This window comes from Pseudopipra pipra, chromosome 11, assembly GCF_036250125.1.
Source record: "Pseudopipra pipra isolate bDixPip1 chromosome 11, bDixPip1.hap1, whole genome shotgun sequence".
Classification (NCBI taxonomy): Eukaryota; Metazoa; Chordata; class Aves; order Passeriformes; family Pipridae; genus Pseudopipra; species Pseudopipra pipra.
In genome coordinates, this window is record NC_087559.1 from 6,676,653 (window position 1) to 6,695,500 (window position 18,848).

The window sequence follows — 18,848 nt, forward strand, 5'->3', positions numbered from 1 at the left end:
TTGCTGCCTGCCTTTGGATGGAAACACAGACACTGGGGCACTGAGGGCCACGTGGAGCAGCTTCAGTATTTCTCTGGACTAGATCTGTGGAAGACATTTGTCTTCTGTTACAATCCATCTGGTAAAGGTTGTTGTAGTCTTACTGTAAGGATTCAAAAACAAAAAGAATGCAAAATCCAATCCTTTCAAATAGGAAAGAGTAATTCTGCTAATAAGGTGAAGATATTCATCACCATTTCCATCCCCTTCCTTACTTTTTCTCCCACCTTCACCCATTCACACAGCTCCAAGAGAAGGAGTGATAGAAGAACCATGGGAATTTGTAGGCTATCTGAAGAGTGATGGTAAATAAAAAATAAAAAAAGAGAGAGTTTCTATTTTGAAACAAGAAATGGAAGATGTTAGAGAAAGTGGATGTCTATCAAGGAAATTAGTGATAATCTTTCAAGGATGTCACTCTGGCAAGACTGACCTCTTGAACAGTCTCTCAGATGAATAGTGGATAAGCAGACTTTCCGCTTCCCTGGCACTTGAGGAAAACATTTGCCAGATGCAGGCATGGTAAATTTATGCTCTTTCAACTTCTGAGAGCTGGAATCTTCCCAGTTAGTTTCCAGAAGCTCAGCTTCTTTATTCTTTCTTCTGTCCTTTTATAGAGAGTTTAAGAAATTGTATGCACTGAGAAGATGCTGCCCAGGGGCCAGAAAAGTCCCTCAGAAGTGAGAAATCATGCTTCATTAAATGTTAGGTATGGTTTCCACATCTCTGAAGCTATTCCCAAGCCAGCAGACTGGTTGCAACCACATCACTCGGACACATCCAACTCTCTATCTCTGCTCTTTATTCCAAAATTCACTTTCCTGTACCATCTGTAAATTTGTCGTTTATGTTTAATCTCAGATGTACAGAATCCAGCCACCTCCCAGCCTCCAGAGTCATGGAAAATAAAGGCTATTGAATAGAAATTGATCCTAATCAATGAAGCTGTGCTCAGTGACCTAAAATGCAGTGGCCCAAGCCATCTTAGCAAAAAAGTCATGAAGTGACTCATCTTACACTATGCTTCAGAGGGCTGTAAATTGGTCAGAAGGGAGATGAGTTTCAGAGCTGGCAGAGTAGCAGTGATCAGAGCCTCGTTCTCCATGGGTGCTATTTAAATTGTCAAGTGCTGGAGAGAGATTCAGTGTGACTTATTACTCAAAAATATTTCTTGAACTGGAATGAACTTATAGATGAACTTCTGTGCAAACAGTTGGCAGGTTGTCTCTTTAGCGAGCATGTGAGAATGGTGCATCAAAACTGTCTCATGGTACTTTTTAAAGCTGAATAAAAATAATAATAATATAAATAGAGATAAAATATTGAGGAGAAACAAGGGAGAAATTATCTTTATGATGTGAAAGAACATTTGGTGAGATAGTGATACAGAAATAATGGAACCTAGAAAGAAGTTGTCTTATCTGAGAATACAGGTTGCAATTTTAGTGACATATGAGAGACAATGCTAATAGCAGGAAGGTAATTGCTGGCATATTCCCAGATACCAAACTTTTCCAGCTGTGTTTCTGCATGTGTATGAGAGATTTCTTTGCCAGACAGTCTTTCTGAGAATACAAAAAAACATTGTCCTTTGGTTGTTTTGTTCCAGCTGATACTTCCAGCTCAACCAGAGGTCTATGTCTTGTCTTGTTTTTACATGGGCTCCTAACTTGTAACTGAACTCTTCTGACACTGTGTAGCTTACAGAATTGTATCCTACAGGTACTGCTGCATCTTTATGAATTTTTTTTACTCTTCTTTTTACCTTTGGTAAGAAAACAACATTAACTAGTATTAATGTGCTAATTTTTCCTTTCAGGCACAACCCGCCCTCCAAGAGAAGGAGAAGTGCCTGGTGTGGACTATAACTTTCTGACTGTGGAGGAATTTCTGGAGTTGGAGCGAAGTGGGACCCTTTTGGAAGTAGGAACTTATGAAGGTATGGAGCCACGGGCAGTGAAAAAGCACTTTAAAATAGCTGTGGTAGGACACCACACTTGCACCACCCTTGCTCGAGCTAGGACCTTGCTTTCCATCCTAGTGCTTTACTTCCCTTTTCTCTGTACCCTGAGAGAGGGAATTCCCATATTGCTGTGCTTTTGTCTTTTCCCTTCAAGTTAACTGCCTCTAAAGATTAACATCAGTATGCCAGGAAAATCCAATATGTACTCCAGTAAGGAAATACTGAGGCAGTCTGCATCTGTTCTTAGTATCTACTGTGGTTCATCATGTTCACTTTTTCTTCTCTCCTGATCTTTTTCTTGTCCTTCATCTTCCCTAAATACACATCCTTCATCACCCAATTGTGTTCCCTACAGAGCTACATGATGCACTGCTTTTGGACTTTTTTTTTCTTCTTTATTCTCAGATAATTGCTTCTAACTTGGGTCATGGAGTTGGTCTTTTTTACTTTTTGCAAAGCACTACTTTGCAAACAACAGCACTGATGCAGCCAAGGGGCATTGAAATGTAACCAGGGTGAGAGCAGGAAAAAGATACCTTTGACTCCTAGAGAAATGCCAGGCAAATTGGCCGTATTTAGGTACACAAAAGGACTTGTGTAACCAAACCTGCAATCTGTATCTCCTTTAAATTGAAAACTCCTTTTGGAGTGTATTGGGTTTTTTTCCTCTGGAGAACATTCAAATGTACCTCTTGAGAAGACAATGAAAAGAAATACTTTAGAGGTTTGAAAGTCCTTCCAGTGTACTTTAGCTCATTCTTGTCATATTTCCATTTGCAAGAAGTTTAATGGGACTTTCTGTTATTATGAGAGATTGAAAAAGCCTTATTCTTGGAGACTTATTCTTATTATTCTTTATAGTAAGAAATATGGGATACATTTAAAAATATGAGCTACACACAAATGGCCAGTAGTCTTTGAAAAGTAGTCATCAAACATGAACAGGAAAGATTGTGACATGTGGTTTTGTTTTTTCAAGGTCTGAAAAAAAAAGTCCTGAAACACTATTTGCTTGTCTACTACTTTAAAAACTCCCTTGTAAGGGCACCTTTAAACCTTGTGCTCATTCCCAACTGCAGACAATTGCAGTGTCAAACCTGGTTTGCATGAAGATGCTAAACGTATAATTTGGTTTCACTCTTCCACCTCTCTGAGCTGATTAGCTCCATCAGCACCAATGCAAACGTTCCAGCAGCAGCTCTTCTCCAAAATGAGCTTTTTCCTCTCCATGTTTCTAATTATAACACTAAATTAGTTTTCTTTGTCATGGTGCTCAAAATAGATCAGCTGAAGGGCCTTGCCATTGCTTCCTGATCGCATTTGTTCTGGTGACCTTTCCACTTGGAAAGACAAAATGGGTAACTGTCTGTAAGCTGGCTCCTGGGATATGCTGGGAATTAGTTTTCAGGAAATGCTGTATCCATCTGGGACAGTTATAACATGGTAGTTTCATTGCTTATGTGATTATGTGCAGCAGCAGCTAAACTGTTTAGGTTTCATGGGTTGCTCTTTTGAATTGCTTGAAGATGAGGTTGATTTCTCATAAGTCTAATGTGTATTTCATTTCTGTGGGTGATAGAAGTGTCTGAACTTTAAAGGAATAATTTGTCAGAAGTGCTGAGAAGCCTCTTTCCCTGTTGGCATCAGTGATGCTGGTGCATTGTGGTTCTGGAGTGCTGGCCCATAGAAGGAAAAATCAATAAGAATAAAGCAAATAATGATGATTCATGTGTGCACATATGCATCAAGACACATTACTATTTGATTGTAATGTGAAATAAATAGAGTTCATTTTTCACTTACGGCTTCAAGAAATTATTTTGCTGCCTTCTGAGATTTCTTTAATGGCTTTGTTGTACTTTTTTTGGAAATCTTATTTTACAACTGTATTGATCAGGACAGTGTTGATCCTGATTAGATCTTGGAAGATGGTGTGATTCAAACTCAATGCTGCAATCACCAGCAATTTTGTCTATTAAAAAAACCCCCAATCTGCCAAAAAACCCAGACCACAAAATAAGTTAGACTTTTAATGTCCAAGTCTCTGTTATTGCCCAGCTTTACAGTCTTAGATTAATTATAATTTGTTTTATGCTGCATTTTGCTGCTGCCTTTTTTTTTTGATGTACCACCATGATGAAGTTGGCTATATTTTTGACCAGTAATGGCTTATTCTAAACCAAAGGGATGGTACCCAACATAAGGAAATAATCTTCTATTTCTCCCTGAAGAACAATAAAATAATACCTTTAATGTGTGGCTTTTATTGTTAATAATTTTACCCATTGTACTGAGTCAGAATCAAACAATTGCAGAGATGGAAAAAAACCTTGCAGGAGAAAACATAGCACAAGCATGTGTTTAGTAACAGTTATTGCAGAGAACTTCTGGGGAGAAAGACTGGAAAACAAGGAGCCATCAGAAGAGGGGTAATACACAGGTCTTGATGCTCGTACAAGTACTATTGATTTGGAAAGAATAAAGAATAAGCAGAAGAGAACAGTTGGAAACCATAAAAGAGTAGGAGTGTATATCAAATTTTCAGAGAACAACCTGGGTTTTGAAAGTGCTCTAATTTCAAAAAGAGAAAGTGCAAGCTGAACAGGACAAAAAAAGGTGTTGCTGACCTACAGGGCTGTGTAATGTCATTATTATTTCTTTTGGTGCACTGCCAATAGGTTCCACTGGACAGCTTTTGATTCACATCCTGGTGAATGCCGAGCAGGCAGGGCAGCTGCTGTTCTGGTCACCTGTCACCTCCCCGGTGCGTTCTGCGCCCAAAAGGCTCCAAAAATTGTATTTAGGTGGGAGGGGACGTTGGCAAGCCTTAATTCCTGAGATTTTCAGTTCCAGTTTTAACATGCTGATTTTTAACCATAAAGCCCAGAAACATCTTCTTTCTTCCCCAATGAAAGCTACATGTGGATCACATGAATCCAGCAGCAGGAGCTGAAGCCCTGGAAGACCCGCCCAAAGCTGCAATGCTGCACATTGGTGAATTTGGTGAATTTGCCCCACATGGGGCATGGTGTATTGGTGAATTTGCCCCACATGGGTGCTGGTAAAACTGCACATAACACACTCAAGGCAGTTAAAAATTCCCATTGACAATATTCATTAGGAAGGAAAAGTCTTTTTAGGCTGCACGCTGTCTAGGCCTTCTGGTGGATAGGAAATCACCATAATTGTAATCTCAGGCTTTTATTGACTGCTTCTTCAGGGCAGAAAATACTGATGGATGCATGGAAGTAATTGTGTAGGTTACTAATTATTTAGCAATTACTTCTGTGTTTGAATTGTAGTCTCTCACAGGGACCTCAAGGGAGGGCTGTTTTGAGCAGAGCCACCACTTCCAGATTTTATTCCCATTTCTTGCCCATCTGCTGAGTGGCCCTGGGCATATCAGGTAACTGCTATATACTTCAGGTTACCGGCCTGGAGAATATTAAAACAACACTTACTTCTCCCTTCATTAATATTTCAGCAGATACCCTGTGCCTGCAGCTATCTGCTCTTGCAAATGGGAGGGAGAGAGTGGAAGTAACAGTATTTGGGAAGGCTGTGCTGAAGGCAGCAGTGGGGATGGGAGCTGTGCAGAGGCACACGGGGACAATGGCATGGTGGCTGAATTTTGAATGGGGATGGCTGTATCACCGGGGTCTGGTGAGGCTGTATTAATGAATGCCTGCCCAGCACTTAGTGATCCTCAAAAGAAAAAGTGCTGCACTTTATAACATGTGAAGGGTTATTACATTATAGCATATTATTGTCAAGGCATCATCTTTCATTCTCAGGACAAGTGTTATGTGATTGCCAAGAGAAGTAATAAGTAATCTGCATTAGTCTCATGACTAAGATGTAATGGGATGACTTGCTAACATTTTAAAAGTGTATAAAACTAGCTATTGTAGACAGGGTCTCCGATTGTGGTACTTAATGAGTGTAATAAATTACGTTAACAGTGCAGTTAAAATTTCAGCTGAAGTAGAGAGGTGTATTCAGCAACATGCTTCAAATCAAGATGCCTTTAGCCTAATTTATCTGATGTGCTGGCTCTCCTTGGGCTTCTGTGCAGCAGCCCCACTCCCCCAGCTGCTTTAGCAAAATGGCTGGATTTGCTTTGCTGGGCTTCTGGTGCCTTCACAGCCTGTGGGTCTCAGCAACTTGGTCCAGCCTTGAAATGTAAGCTGTGTCTGTGGCAGGAAAAACATGACAGCAAGATTGGAAGAGTAAGGGTGGCAGATGCAGGGGATGCCCATGCAGAGGAACTACATGTTCCACTTAATAAGATAAGATCCGCTTATTATTGTCTCCCTACTACAGACTGAGTCAATAAATCATAAAGGCTCCTTTAGCACCATTTTAATGTATCATGTCTAATATCCACATATTAACATCTGTGCACTGCAGATTCCTCTTCTATACTTGGCTTTTATTCTTTGCTTGTTTTTTTTCCTTGTTATTTTTTAAACCACTAGTACAGAAAAAAAGGCAACACGTTGTTATGTATGTGCATGATTATCAGTGTTGAGCACGAGTGCTGCTGTACTGAAGTGTCATCTGATAACAATGCTTCATTTTACAAACAGCTAAAGTGGTACCTGAGTAACTCTTGTTCTATAAAAGCAAATATTCAAATATCTGATCGGGGTGCAGAGTGGCTTTGAATTTTCTATGGCATTCCTCACCGGCTTCTCTCTCTGCACCTTCAATAGGAAGTTTTCCAATGTGAGCTCTGTCAGAAATTGCTCATTAGCAGTCGTGCATTTTAAAACATAAACCTTGGGGAAAAGGTGGTTCCCAACCACCTCTGGCAAGAAGAGATACGGTGAATTAGTTGCTGTTTTCCTAAATTAGAGTTTAGGTTATTTTAAGGTATCATTTGCTCTCTAAACACAGTCTGATGTGTTAAAGGCTGTTCCTGGTAGTCCATTGATAGATGGCAGCCAGGCATATTTTGGGGTTGTTTTTTGGTAGTGGGTGTTCTTCAGACTCTAGAATTAGCTGCTCCTCACTGGTGTTATCCAGCTCCGTCTTTGCAGAGGCAGCCCAGCCTCCACAGGCTGTGGCATTTCCCAGCCACTGCCGAGCTCACTGTGAGCTGCCATACACACACCACCACCTTCCGCAGGGGGAAGGTGTTAGTGGGACACATCCTCATGGTGGGACTATATGTATATGAACGTTTAAGTATTTGCAAGAAGAAGGGTTGCATATTGCAGTGACTTGACATGGTATTTTCTTTAGTCCTACCTCCTTGTGCTAGGTAGGGTGTTTCCAGCTGCTTTTCCTGTTTTCTGTATATGCCATCCACAAGCACATGCTCATTTATGTTCCCTATGATTTACCTATTTGCATGTGGATATAGCAGTTGGTATAATATAGCTGGTCTCATGAAACACTCTGAGCTTCCATAGCCACATCATGACCCATGCTACCAAGGCCTTACTGCTTATTTATTTAAGTATCATTGCACAGTAGCATGTGGCAATACCTAGCAATATCTCAACACAGTAAGAGTGATTTGTTCTGTAGGTGACTTTCTCCCATGCTGCCATTGCCTTTAGGACACTAATTGGAGTATATGTTAAATTTCAGACATAAATTGAAATGTGCAGATTGTAACAGTTTGACATATTTAACAGGAAACCCAAACTAACCTTTCAGTTAATCCCACCATTAATAACTGCAAAAATTGACAGCAAGTCTGCTATTTAAAGCAAATGCATATATTATAGGTTAATTTCTCTGAGATCTCCTTCATTGCCTGTTTTGCTTCCGATCCAGATGCTGTATCCGTGGCCTCCTCCCGGTTGCCTGGATACTCTGAATTTCCTCAAGGCAATTGCTAATCAATGTGCAGTTGCAGCTAGGTGAATCCCGCAGACAGCAGCCAGATCTGTCATCTAAATGTGGAAAACTGTAGCAGAATGTGATCTGGGAAGAGAACAGACAAAACACTGTGGCAGGAGCTCTGTTCCCAGGAACCAATTCATCCTGTGTTAATCAGACACAAGCACTCTTTGTGGATTAGATGAGCAGAAACTCTTCTGCTAAAATTAAGGGTCAATTGTTTCTGTTCTTGTACAGTGCAGAGAAGAGCTGTGTCTCAGAAAAGAAAACAATTACATTAATAATTGCATTTCAAGTCTTCGTGTCAAGGCCTCCTTGCTTAATTTTGCTGCTTATCTCCAAGTTTTTTTCCCAAAATACTCATTTGCAGCAAGACAGTAAGCTATGAACGGCTTTTTAAAACATGAGCTATGAATGGAGTCCTTGTAACACAGAGTGGTCACTTTGAAGATCAGATGCACTTCTCATGGACGCAGGGTCCTCTGTGCTACACAGAGGCTCTTGAGTTTCATGGGATTTTTATAATTGCAAAATTAGGCTTCACAAGTAGGCATCAGTAAATTCAGAACTGCATGAGCTCTTCTTGGTCCTTTTCTGAGACACAAATACACTCCCAATCCCAGGCATAAATCTCTTCACACCAGGAAAGAGAAGAGCTGCAGAGCAAACACCTACAGATTAAAGTAACTCAAATATATGGTTTGGGACCACATTCTTCAATTGATGTTATACCATTAGGATTAATGGTCAAGCTCGTGTCTGACCTTGCCATCAGCTCCTCTGCCTTCTTCCACCTTTCCATGTCAGCTCTGCCACCCTGTCCCCACCCCAGCAGACTCCAGGGTCTCCTCTTCCTTCTGCACAAGGAAACCACTTTTGAACCTGTTAGATTGTCTCTGTTCTTGTGCATTTCTGTCCATTCCAGAAACAGCATATTGGCTGGATGAAGCCCTTTCAACCCAAATTGAATTGAATAGTGAATGGCAAAAATTTTTGTGGAATAGACTTATAGTTATTTTACTTAGGGATAGCTAGTTGGTGTATTTTTGTGAACTGCATTTCAAATTCCAAGTGACAAACACCTTAGGGTTGTTTGTTTGTGAATTTACTTCCCACCAGGGGTATATTTAATGAGAATGTTTTGTTATCCTGACATATAAGCAAATTTTCCATTACCACTTGGTCTCTAAAACTTTAAAAGAACTTCTCTTGGCTGACAGCGTTGCTTTAATTCAGAAACTGCAGGACAGGGTGGAAGCTGCTGTAGATTACTTTCATTGATTGTGATCACTGCTTGAATTGACAGAGGAAGAAGTGTTATGATGATGGGAACTTGTCTTATTGTTGTGATAAGCTGTTACCAAAGTCTAATTACTGTGCATGATGCTAAAATGTGTAAACTGCCGACACTTGGAGATAAGGAGATGAAAAGAAACCAACTCATTTCAAATGGCTCTTCTGGTTGTTTTTTTTTTTTTTTCTTTTTCATTATTGTTATTTTTGTCCACTCTCCTGAGTGGTGCTTTAAGAGTGCATGTATTAAGTCATGGATTTGGCTGCAAAAGCTGCCATCGAACTTCAGTCGTGGTTAAATAAGTATTAAGCACCAAGGGACTGAATAAAATAAGGGTTAGTGAAAGGTGATGACAAGGGATTCAGTTAATGGTATGTGCATCTACTGAGTGAATGCATTGTTATTAGCTATTAATTCAGTTGCTGTAGGCAGGATTCAAATGGGATTGAGAAGAGGGTAAACTTAGAAGCCCCGTTCCCATAGGAATTAGACATGGGAAAGTGCCATTTATGCCATGCTGGCTGCTTCAGAACTGGCATTTCCACAGAAAAGTAGAGGGTTTCCTGCCGCCTTGTTCAAGAAATCTCCTTTGTCTGGGAGACAGGCTGTTCCTTTCCAGCTTTGAGACATCCTGTTGGGGTCATGGTCCTCAGAAGTTTCGTGGAGCTTCACCTGAGCTCAGCACCCCGGGGAGTCCTGCCTTAACTACTGTGCTGACTTCAGAAAATGTTTTGGGATCCTCTGGGATGACAGATGCTTGTGTATGCACATGTAACATGCTGTTAATAATTAGAGCTGATTGGATATTCAGTACAAATTACACTGGCTGTGGAGTTAGCCCCTTCTTTAGGCTTACAAGTGGCTCGCAAAACACAGTTAAAGCATATTTTTAAATGTATGTTTTTTGGTAAACATTGGCAGATTTAATTTGAACGAATAATGTCAAGTCTGAGTGTTGTAAAACTCTTGCTGGGCTGTTCACTGTTGTTAATGGGGCACGTTTGGATTTCTGAGTCACAGGGTAAATATTTTCTTTTTCCCATTTCTAGGATGAAACGTGAGTTTTGATGATAATTTTAGGTACCAGCCACCCCTAATAGTGTGTCTGCCCCCACACTCAGGCCCATGTGCCACGTTTTCAAAAATAACTTCTTAGAGAAGAAAAATAGGTCTGACTGCATCCAGCAATTATGAGGAAAAAATAGTATTTCCATTTTCTCTCATTTTCCATGTCACCTGTAAGCTGGGTTGGTGCATTCTTTTGAAGATTTTCATCATAAGCTGGGTTATTTCCCCAGCCTGTTTGTCCTTGTGTGAATCTGAAGGAAGAGCTGTGATTTTTTTTTTTAGAATATTGACTCAGGCTTAATCTGCCTCCTGTGGAGAAAAAAGAAAAGTTCAGCCCCAATGGCTGCATTTCCCATAAAACCCACACATGCAGAGCCATGCTCAGTTTCAAATTCATATTTGCTCTTTTTATATGCTCATGTATACTTAGAGGGATCCTCTAAGATAGAACACTGTCTTCATAGAAAATAATTGTTCATTAATCATAGTGTCAACAGCCATGGCTGGTTGAAAAATGACTAGTGATTTCTGTGTAAGAAAATCTGAAATACTTTAGAGAAGCCTGTTTTTCTGCTGAGGAACAGCTCTCCATGGACTGTTAGGAACTCCAGCCTTGCTGTTGCTAGAGGAACTGAAGAGGAACAAAATTCAAAGATATAATCATATATTTCTCTGTAATTGGAAGAGGAATGGTAACATCTGTGTTATGTTCTTGTCCAGGGGAAATAAAATCCATACTATTAACATCTATATATCCCCTTCATTCACTTTCTTACATCCATCCTAAATGATTTAACCATTTACAACAGACCACAAAATAGTGATGTGCAGTGCCATAAATAAAAGCTGTTTTCACGTGTATGGCACACACATGGCTCTCCCTGCTTAGCAGTTTATATCCTTAACAAAACACTTTCTTTTTTCCCCTGGAAAAACAAAGAAACAACCTAAAAAAAGGACCCCAAAATCCCAGAATAGTGTGATCGTTCATGAGAAATGCCAAAGAGGATAGGTGGGAGCAGGGTTAATTATCCTTTTTGTTTGCCCACCTACCTTTGTATTTTCCCTTTCCACTCTCTCTCCTCCATTCCTCCTCTTTTTGTATAAAATAGTCCTGCAGTATGTAGAGCATAAGAATTATTTCTCTAGCAGAGACTGCAACCTGCTTGCGGAGCCTTTGTACCCATTAGAGGCTCTTTGCAGAAGAAGTAATTTCCTTTCCCCCATAAATTATGCATCAATGTACATTTAAGATTCTGGAATGATGAACAGAAGATGAAAGCACTGCGGAGTGTTGCTGCTCCTGGGGAGCTGAATCCACGACGTTGTGTACAGGCTGGGACACACCTTGCTAAGGCAAACTTGCACGTGTTGCTGTCCTAGTACTCCGGCTGTAAAAGCATGGAGGGAGGAGCTGCTCTGACTTATCTGGCTTCAGCTCTGTAAGAAATACTTCTTTACCTCATGAGAAACAGCGAGGGGGAAAGATAGCAATGTGTGATGTGTCCTGAGTGGTCTTCCCAGGTGGACTCTGCCAGTCTAAGCCAGGGTGATTCCTGGTCCTGATGATCTTCCTTCCTGGAGGCTCTGCTGCAAGATCTTACCAGGCACAGAGGTGAGACTGACTGGCCTATAGTTCCCTGGATCCTCCTACATTAAAAAAAGGGGATTGTGCTCCTCCTTTTCCAGTCAGTGGGAACTTCACCGGACTGCCACAGCTTCTCAAATATGATGGAAAGTGACGTAGCAACTTCATCCAGGTTCCCTCAGGACCTGCAGATGCATCTCATCAGGTCCTATGGACTTGTGCACATTCAGGTTCCTTAGATTGTCTCAAACACAATCATCTCCCACACTGGCTGAGAAAATATGTACTGAAAAATTGAAAAATAATGCTGTCAGGTTATACATAGCCTTAGGAGATCGATGAAGAATGTAAATAAATGTGCATGTATATTTTAGAGAAGAGTTTTGCACTGTTCCCACAGTTGAAGCTATAGGGGAGGGCATCCTTTATGTTTTATCATGCCAGAGGGTATAGGGTTAATTTTTAAGTCTACCCTTGGAATCCAAAGGTGGCAAACAAAAATTATCAATAATTCCTGAAAGGGAAAATTTTGGTGAGTTTTATGTAAAACAGTTATATATAGCAGAACATTGTGTAAAAAGTAAAAGATGCACCTTGCAATAAGTCTGAATTCCTTTAATACTAAGTGCTGCAGGAATAGATTCCAGACCTGAGGTTCCTGTGGAGTGTGTCAGGGCAAATGAAGCACTGCTGTGGTGTGAAGTGAAACAGGGACAGTGAAATACCTCCATGTGGTTCTGGCATCAATGAACCTGCACTTATTCTGTGTTTCTTCCACAGTCACTTAAAATGACAGGGGAGCACTTTGCTCTGTTTCCATCACAGTTGGTGATGGCTGAGAGCTGTGTTTTTGTGTAACTGTTGGTGCATCTTTGTTCCTTCAAGTTTAACTTTAAGGTCTGGTTGTTCACTTCTACCCAAGTTGACCCAACTGCTGAATTTCCTCTTTGAAGAAAGCAGTGCCACGTGGTATCTTGTCTTTTCTCTCCTCTGACAAAGTTTTCTTTTAGAGAGAGAGAGTAGTTTTTGCTTTCTGAATGCAACATCCCCCCTAAAAGAACCTGTGTATTAAAGCAGGCCATCGAGCCTTTCATCACTTCTCTTGGTGATAGCAGTCATGAATTTTTTATTTTCTGCAGGGCTCACTCCAGATCTGCCACAGCATTGTGTGGGTGCACACATGTAAAAAGGCTACTAATTGAAATTCAGATGTAACGAGATGAAGTTTTGCTATTCACCATGACTGCCTTTTGTTTTAGCCCATGTACGCTCAGTGCACCTAAACAATGCAACCATTGCTTCTCCTTTTAGATTCGACAAGAATAACTAAAAGGGGAAGAAATATTTCTGTGTCTGCTGCAGAGATGAAATATGCACCCCCAGAAATGGGAATGGCGTGCGTCAGCTTATTTGTTTACTTATTTGCGGGGAGGGGCAGAAATTTTAGTGGAACCGTAAAGAAAATAAAATAGAAACCTTGCTGCTATAAACTGTTCTCTTGTGAAGATGCAAATGTGTCTCTATTGCCTAGGTAACTATTATGGAACGCCCAAGCCTCCCAGCCAGCCCCTCAGTGGGAAAGTGACTTCCACCGATGCTTTGCAAAACCTGCAGTCTGGCTCCAAGCAGTCAACTCCAAAGCGAACCAAGTCTTACAATGATATGCAAAATGCTGGCATAGTGCATACAGAGAATGAGGAAGAGGATGATGTACCTGAAATGAGCAGTAGCTTCACAGGTAAAGCAAAAATATCGCAGTCTGTCAATTAGGATACGTGGGGAAGGTTTTTGGAGGGTGTTTTGACAGGGGGTGTGTTGTTTTTAATGTGTTTTCTGCAAAGCTGTCAAACCTCAAACAGAGCTGACCAGCACCTGAATGGAAGATGTCCAGGTGTGAACAACCACATGCACAGTTGTGTCTTTTCAAAAGGCCTTGTGGGATTGAGCTGAATGAGAAAGAAATGTGGAAAAGTTCAAATCCATTAGTGGCAGAAAGGTCAAGGAAGAGTTGAGCTGTAGTTGACAGTTATAAACAGTATGGAATGACTCAACCAGGATTACTTTTGAAATTAATTATTGCTGCTTACTAAATACGTTGCCGTTCTTCCCCTTCCTTGCACCTAGAGCTGCCCATCACATACAGTTTCAAGGTCCTCTTCTCCAAGGTACCTTTCAGCAAATCTAGGGCTGCTAGCTGCAGGAATGAGATCTGAAGCTTGGGTGCAAGCTCTGTGTTTTGAGGCCTTGTCCTGCTGAACACAGATCTCAGTCCCACCATGGCTACCATCAAGCACGGGCTTAAAGATCACTGGAAACGGTTGCAATCTAAAGTCAAGTGCTGTGCAGGCAGATTCAGAGCAAAACACTGTTGGAGATCCACTGAGTTCCCCCAGAAATCAGCTGGAAGTATGTTAAGCTCTGAGGGGCAAGAGCTCTTCCCCATGTCCCCAGTTCTAGTATTTGTTAGCACTTAGAGCATTGCTTCCTCAGCCCAGTTTCAATAGTTGAATTGTTGTGACATGGCAGTAGCCTCAGCCTTTGTCATAGGGGTCTGACTTTGGGAGGTAGCTGGTGGGAGATGCTGTCTGATTTCTTTGCTGCCCATCTCAGTTTGGTGCCCCTGAAGTAACTTGAGCATCATTTCTCTTCCTTGTTTTCCTTCACAAGATGAAACAGTGGAAGATGCAGCTCATTTGTCACAACGTTATCACACTCTGGCCCCTTGCCTTCATTAAATGGGCACAGAATCAAGAAAAGAGTTATTTCTCATATACCAAAGTGATTCCTTATGCTTATTTCACATGTAAGTGTGCTAGCCATATTAAAATGCTCCTGCTTCCCTAGAAGACCTCTCGGTGACTTGTGTTTTCCAGATTTTTGGCATGTTTATACTCTCAGTTTTAAGCTGGCGATGATTCACTCATGCTTCTTTATCTTGTCATCTTCTACCTAAAAATATCAAACACACCAGGAAGGCTGAAAAGCAGGCACTGAGAGTACTGGTATAGATATTTTTCTTCCTGTTTCTCCCAGTTTATTCTGTTCAGTATCTTGTCTTTTGGTAATGGCAGCACACGAACTAGAATAGTGCAGGAGCTATTTCCAAGGCTGTGGGATGTGAGTGGAGGATGTCCATGGTCTCTGGTCGGGAGAGCAGGGTCGAGGTCCTGTCTGTGGAGCCCCACTCCATGGGGACTTGGCAGAGGGTGACACTGATCTCTCAGTCTTTTGCTCAGTGTGTTGACTGCTGCTTGTACTGATATTCTCATGGGATGTACTGCCATAAATTTTCAATACCTGCAAGAACCAAACAGAGGAAATCCCTTTGAGAGACACAAGGTTGATTTTAGAATTTGTCTACTGTTGCCAAAACCTTTCTGTGAAGGAATTAGGGGCACAGACCTGTTTCCTGGGGAGCATTTACTGTGATTAGGAATGGAGGGAATGAGCAGCAGTGTTTCATGGATACAGCTCAAAGATGCATAGATACAAGCATCAAAAATGTTTCCTTAGAGGGAGAAGGGCCAGATACATCTTAAAATACTCCTGACTGACTTTGACTGGAAGGATATAATGATGAGCCATGGAGTAAACCTCCTCAGATAGCAAGAACAAGCACCAGTGAGCAGCAACACGTGGACACGTCAGGCAGTGCTGACATTCATTTTAATTTTTAATTTAAAATAACACACTGCAGTGAAGACATTCACCATTAGCTTGTTGACTTTGAGCTTCTGGCAACCTTCTGCATTTGTAAAAATCTCCCCTTTTGATCATTCTTCAAACAGGAAATTTTATTCTCCTAATCCCTGTCCCACAATCGGCACTGCAGGAGTGAACCTGTAAGCCTGCTCAAAAGCCCATTGAACTCATCTATATCAGTGAGCCCTGGCCTCAGACAGCTTGGAAGAATTTGGTACCTCAGCAGGGCCTGTGAGAGCAAACATAGGAGCTGATCACAGCTCCTGATTTGTTTGGCTGGGGTCTGACTGGCAGAGTGTGTGTGGGCAAAGCAAGCTCGTCCCTGCTGGCAAGAAGACTGCCGAGGCTCTGCCCTCGGTTCATCTGTTGCTCTGTCTTGTGAATTAAAAAGCAAGGAGAGGAAGACTGCTAGGATAAACCTGGAAGAGCAAACAGGAGGAGAAAAAGACTGATTCTCACTTTTATCTGTGCTTGTTTATTCTACAGCAGAGTCTGGTGACCAAGACGAGCATAACGTGCATATCGTGAGAGAGACAGCCCCACCGTCTGTGATTGATAGCCACACCAACGTTCCCACCACGGAACCATCTCAGAACCTCCCTCAATACCTACCTCCTTCTGCCGAGGATAACCTAGGTCCTCTGCCGGAAAACTGGGAGATGGCCTACACCGAGAACGGAGAAGTCTATTTTATAGAGTAAAGCACATTTTTGTTGTTCTAATTCCATCTCTCTCCCTTTCCCTGAGCATAAGTAAACCTCCATGGATGCATTTTGTGTGTGTATGCGTGTGTATTAAATATTTAGTGTATACAGTTATGGTGCAGAGCTGTTGTTCTTTACTGCTTCAGAAGGGGGTTTGCATTTCCTGATTGGATTAACATCCAAATTACTCCCGAGTTCAAAGGCAGTGGGAATTGCTTGCTTTATGAGGGTAGTTACTTAAGCAACAGACACTTATAAAATACGGGCCAGTTGTTTTCATGGGTGGAATGAAAGCTCCTAATTGAAAGGGCTGAGACTTCACTTCTGGTGCCTGCCTCTGTGCATAATGCAGCGGAAGGGGATTCCTCCAATTCCTGTGTGCAGGCAGCAGCAGAGCCAGGGATGGACTTTGTGTGTTGTCCCCTCCTCAGAGCAAATGGGCCAAACGTGTCCATGTGCTCCAGTGGTTTGCAGAAGGAATAGCTCAGTGAAGAGTAGGCGCAGTAAGTTTTAAACACAAGTACCTTGTGCTCTGCAGTCTTTGCCTAAGAGCTGAGTGCTGTCAGCAGTTTTATGATGATATTGATTTTTTTCATGCCATAAATAATAGTCTCTAATTATACTTGTCTAAATTTATTGAGATAGGAGTAACTTATAAAATAGGACCTATTAGTGGAAGAGATTTCTTGCACAGAGCTTAGCTAGACATTAACATTCAATTAGCCTTTGCAACTCAAGCCCCTAGCTGCCAAAGTAGAGGAGGGGGCTAGAAATTGATTTTGGATTTGATGGTCTGTTTAATGCAATTGTGGAACCTGATATCCTCTGGGTACCAGAAGCCAGTAACTGGTTAGTGCAGAAGAACCTTCTCTACTAATTGCCCCTCTGGTGCTCTGGAGAGTTATGCTGGGTCAGGGCAGTAAGGGCCAGCAGTCCTACCTCGTCATCAGGAGAGGGGACTTTTGGACAGGGCCATGAAAAGGTTCATCAGAGCAGGTTTCCCCTTGGCTGCATTGGCGGGGGAGCACATTAGAGAAGAGTGCCAGAAGATCTGAGGAGCTGGGATGACTGAGCACTCCAGCAGCCTTCCCCAGCTGAGAGAGGGCTGATGTAAAAAAAAGGCTATTTTCCAGGGTGTTCTCAATTACCTGAAGAGGCTCCACCAACCCCCCCCCAGTGTAAGCCAAAGTCGAGAAGGCACAGTGCTAATTCTCATCAGATGGAACTGAAATGTGTACATTAGCCCGAACGGGGCATTCTGCCCCTCACTGTGTCCTCAGGGTGCCTCATTCTTTGACGTACTTTCTGGCCTTTATATATAGAACACAGCCTGAGTAATAGCCCATCCAGCCTGCCATTTTCCTCCCTGGAGGAGGACAGATGATGAGCACTAAATGCTGCCCAAGCAGTCGGTTGCTCCCCTTTTTGACCCCACATGGGCCCCTGCTGTCCTTCCTTACAGGTGCTTCAGTCAGAGGTTCTGCCACTGATTTCCCCAAACCCATCCTCATGGCTGCTGAATTCTCTTGTGTTCTCTTAGCACTGCAGGACTGTAGCACCTTAAATAACTTGTCAGACCTTTTGCAGGAGAATTATATATGTGATGGGAAAATGTAGCCTGCATACACAACTGCCTGTCTGACGTGAAGCTCTGGTAGCACCAGCTGCTCCCTCCCTGCAGTGCAGATTGACCAGTTTGGGGGAACGTACACATGGGGCTGATTTTGTGCACGAACGTGTTAGCATGGATGCAGCACTGAATGACTGCAGTTCTATTAATTCTAAGGACACCCTGAGCCTGGAAACCATTTAGTTTGATTTGTATCAAATTAAGAGAGCGAGCTAATGAGCTGTGCGGACCCAAGCTGGCTCAGATGTCTGTACCAATGTCTATGGCATTTTGGGTATCAAGCCATGGTGCTGAAGGGAGCAGCATGAGAGCACCTGAGCTGCTTGCACAGAACCAGTGCAGGTCCAGTGGGGCCAGAGCTGTGTGTCAGATAACCAATCCTGATGTCTTGTAGCTGAAGCAATTTGGCTGTTGAGATACGTTTCTCTGGTGCTTTAATTGGGATTTTCATTACCCAGTATATCCCAGTCCCTCGTTACCCTGTGTGTAGATCTGTGCGTGTTGCAGGTGTAACACAATCCTGTCCCTCTGAGTGTATGATCTGAAAGATGTTTAGCTAAATTTTCTATGCCTCAGCAAACTACACTGTTGTGAGCCTTTGGTTAGCAAGACAAAATTGCAAGAAATATGCAAATATTCTACTGCTCTCCTCCCACCGCCCTCTTTCTCAGCTAGACTACAGACTTGCTTATTTATAAGTTGGCAGACCCCCTCTGCTTTATCGCTGTTAATGTGCCTGACTTGCTGAATTTCTGCCATTCAGTTTTCTAGTTGGCGATTAATTGCTCTGAAACATACATAAGGATTAAACACGTTTGCTCATCCTGCCTTGGGAGGGCTGGGTAGTAGGATTTGTAAAACGAGGACCTTTTGTTTACTGACTCAGATCCCAGGAGCAGGGCAGTCCCCTTTTCTTGCAGTACAATACAAGTTTGCTGGTCGGTTGTTAGTTCCTCAGGGATCACAGCCCTCTTACAGAGCCCTCATGAGACTGTTGTGAGGCTAAA

At 42.1% G+C, this 18,848-nt stretch overlaps 1 protein-coding gene across 32 annotated transcripts in view; it reads left to right on the forward strand.

Moving 5' to 3' along the window:
• Window positions 1–18,848, forward strand: part of MAGI1 (membrane associated guanylate kinase, WW and PDZ domain containing 1) — a 327,423-nt gene that overhangs the window by 237,519 nt on the left and 71,056 nt on the right. For all 32 annotated transcript variants that reach the window (XM_064667274.1, XM_064667280.1, XM_064667281.1 and 29 more), the window contains exons 3-5: window positions 1,859–1,978; window positions 13,337–13,543; window positions 15,994–16,204. In XM_064667274.1, the coding sequence (XP_064523344.1) occupies window positions 1,859–1,978; window positions 13,337–13,543; window positions 15,994–16,204 (538 nt within the window). The remainder of the gene's footprint in view (window positions 1–1,858; window positions 1,979–13,336; window positions 13,544–15,993; window positions 16,205–18,848) is intronic.